General features: G+C 42.3%; 1 protein-coding gene across 1 annotated transcript in view; it reads left to right on the forward strand.

The window, feature by feature from the left end:
- Positions 1–244: 244 nt before the first annotated feature.
- LOC127632339 (zinc finger matrin-type protein 3-like) overlaps positions 245–1,336 on the forward strand; it is a 12,849-nt gene continuing 11,757 nt past the window's right edge. Inside the window, 1 exon segment of the mRNA XM_052110885.1 lies at positions 245–419. Coding sequence (XP_051966845.1) covers positions 302–419 — 118 coding nt within the window. The 5' untranslated portion in view covers positions 245–301.

Consider the following 1,336-nt stretch of genomic DNA (forward strand, 5'->3'; position numbering starts at 1 on the left):
GTTCCTCAGGCTCATGCAGAGTCGATTGGATCCGGACTGTACCAACTCGGGCGAAGGGGGCATCCATTGCGATTGCACAATCTTTTCGACTAGTTTTGAAATTATGATTAGAATACAATTTTACCGTTTATAAACTACAAATGTGTGAATGTCAGTCTATCTCGTGAATGGCACGTTTGATGTGTTTGTGAGTGTTTAAACCCGTGTGTGACTGAACACACCCCTCTGTTGGGCGCCCGGAACATGCGGCGCGCGTCTGGCTGGAAGAAGTTGTGCAGACAGCTGGAAGGATGCGGGGAAGATGGCGATGAATGTGAAGAACAGAGATGCGTTTTATTCAAGTGCTGACTATTGCAATATCTACAGCTCTCAGCCTGTGAACTATGGAGACTGCAGCCATTATTTCCCTCGGATGGCAGGTAAGATAAGACTTGTTTTCGAAATTGGCACTGCATCTGGCACTGCATCAAATGAGCTTTTCCCTCAGTCAGTGCAATGCATTAAAACACGAGTTTCTTGGGGATCAAGCCTTATTAGTATTATTTAAATAATGGTGAGATCTTTTGAAATGGGAGGCCGTGATGTCAGCCTAACCACTGACAGATTGATATGTCTTATCTGCATTGCCATGTAATGTTAATGGCACAGATGATACACAGTAAGATCAGAGCAGCACTACCAGCACACATCATTCAAACATCATTATAAGTCTTTGGGTACACCTCCCTTTCCCTTATTTGAGATGACATGATTCTTCAATCTGCATGGATAATATGGGTTTGTTTGGCTTTTGTTTTTTCTATTTGCATGAAAAACAATCATGCATGCAAGCTTTTTACATGTTGCTGTTGCACTGAGAGTGGAGTTGATTTCTTCGATCAGAACTCATGGAGGCCGGTTGAATGGGTTCGGGTTGGTAGATCCTGGTCATTGGCACACTGTGCCTACTGTAGTCACGGGAATATGAGTCTACATCACACATGAGACAGTTTTAGCTGTAGTCATGACATGGAGGTAAGTGTGAGATCAATGGTGACCTTTGACCTTTTAAAGGAACAGTTCACCCCAAAATGAAAATTCTCATCATTTACTCACCCTCATGCCATCCCAGATGTGTGACTTTCTTTCTTCTGCAGAACACAAATGAAGATTTTTAGAAGAATATTTCAGCTCTGTAGGTCCATACAATGCAAGTGAATGGTGACCAGAACTTTGAAGCTCCATAAAGCACATAAATGCAGCATAAAAGTAACCCATAAGACTTTAGTGGTTTAATCCATGTCTTCAGAAGTGATATGATAGGTGTGGGTGAGAAACAGATCAATTTGTAGGTCCA

This window comes from Xyrauchen texanus, chromosome 39 (assembly GCF_025860055.1).
Source record: "Xyrauchen texanus isolate HMW12.3.18 chromosome 39, RBS_HiC_50CHRs, whole genome shotgun sequence".
NCBI lineage: Eukaryota > Metazoa > Chordata > Actinopteri > Cypriniformes > Catostomidae > Xyrauchen > Xyrauchen texanus.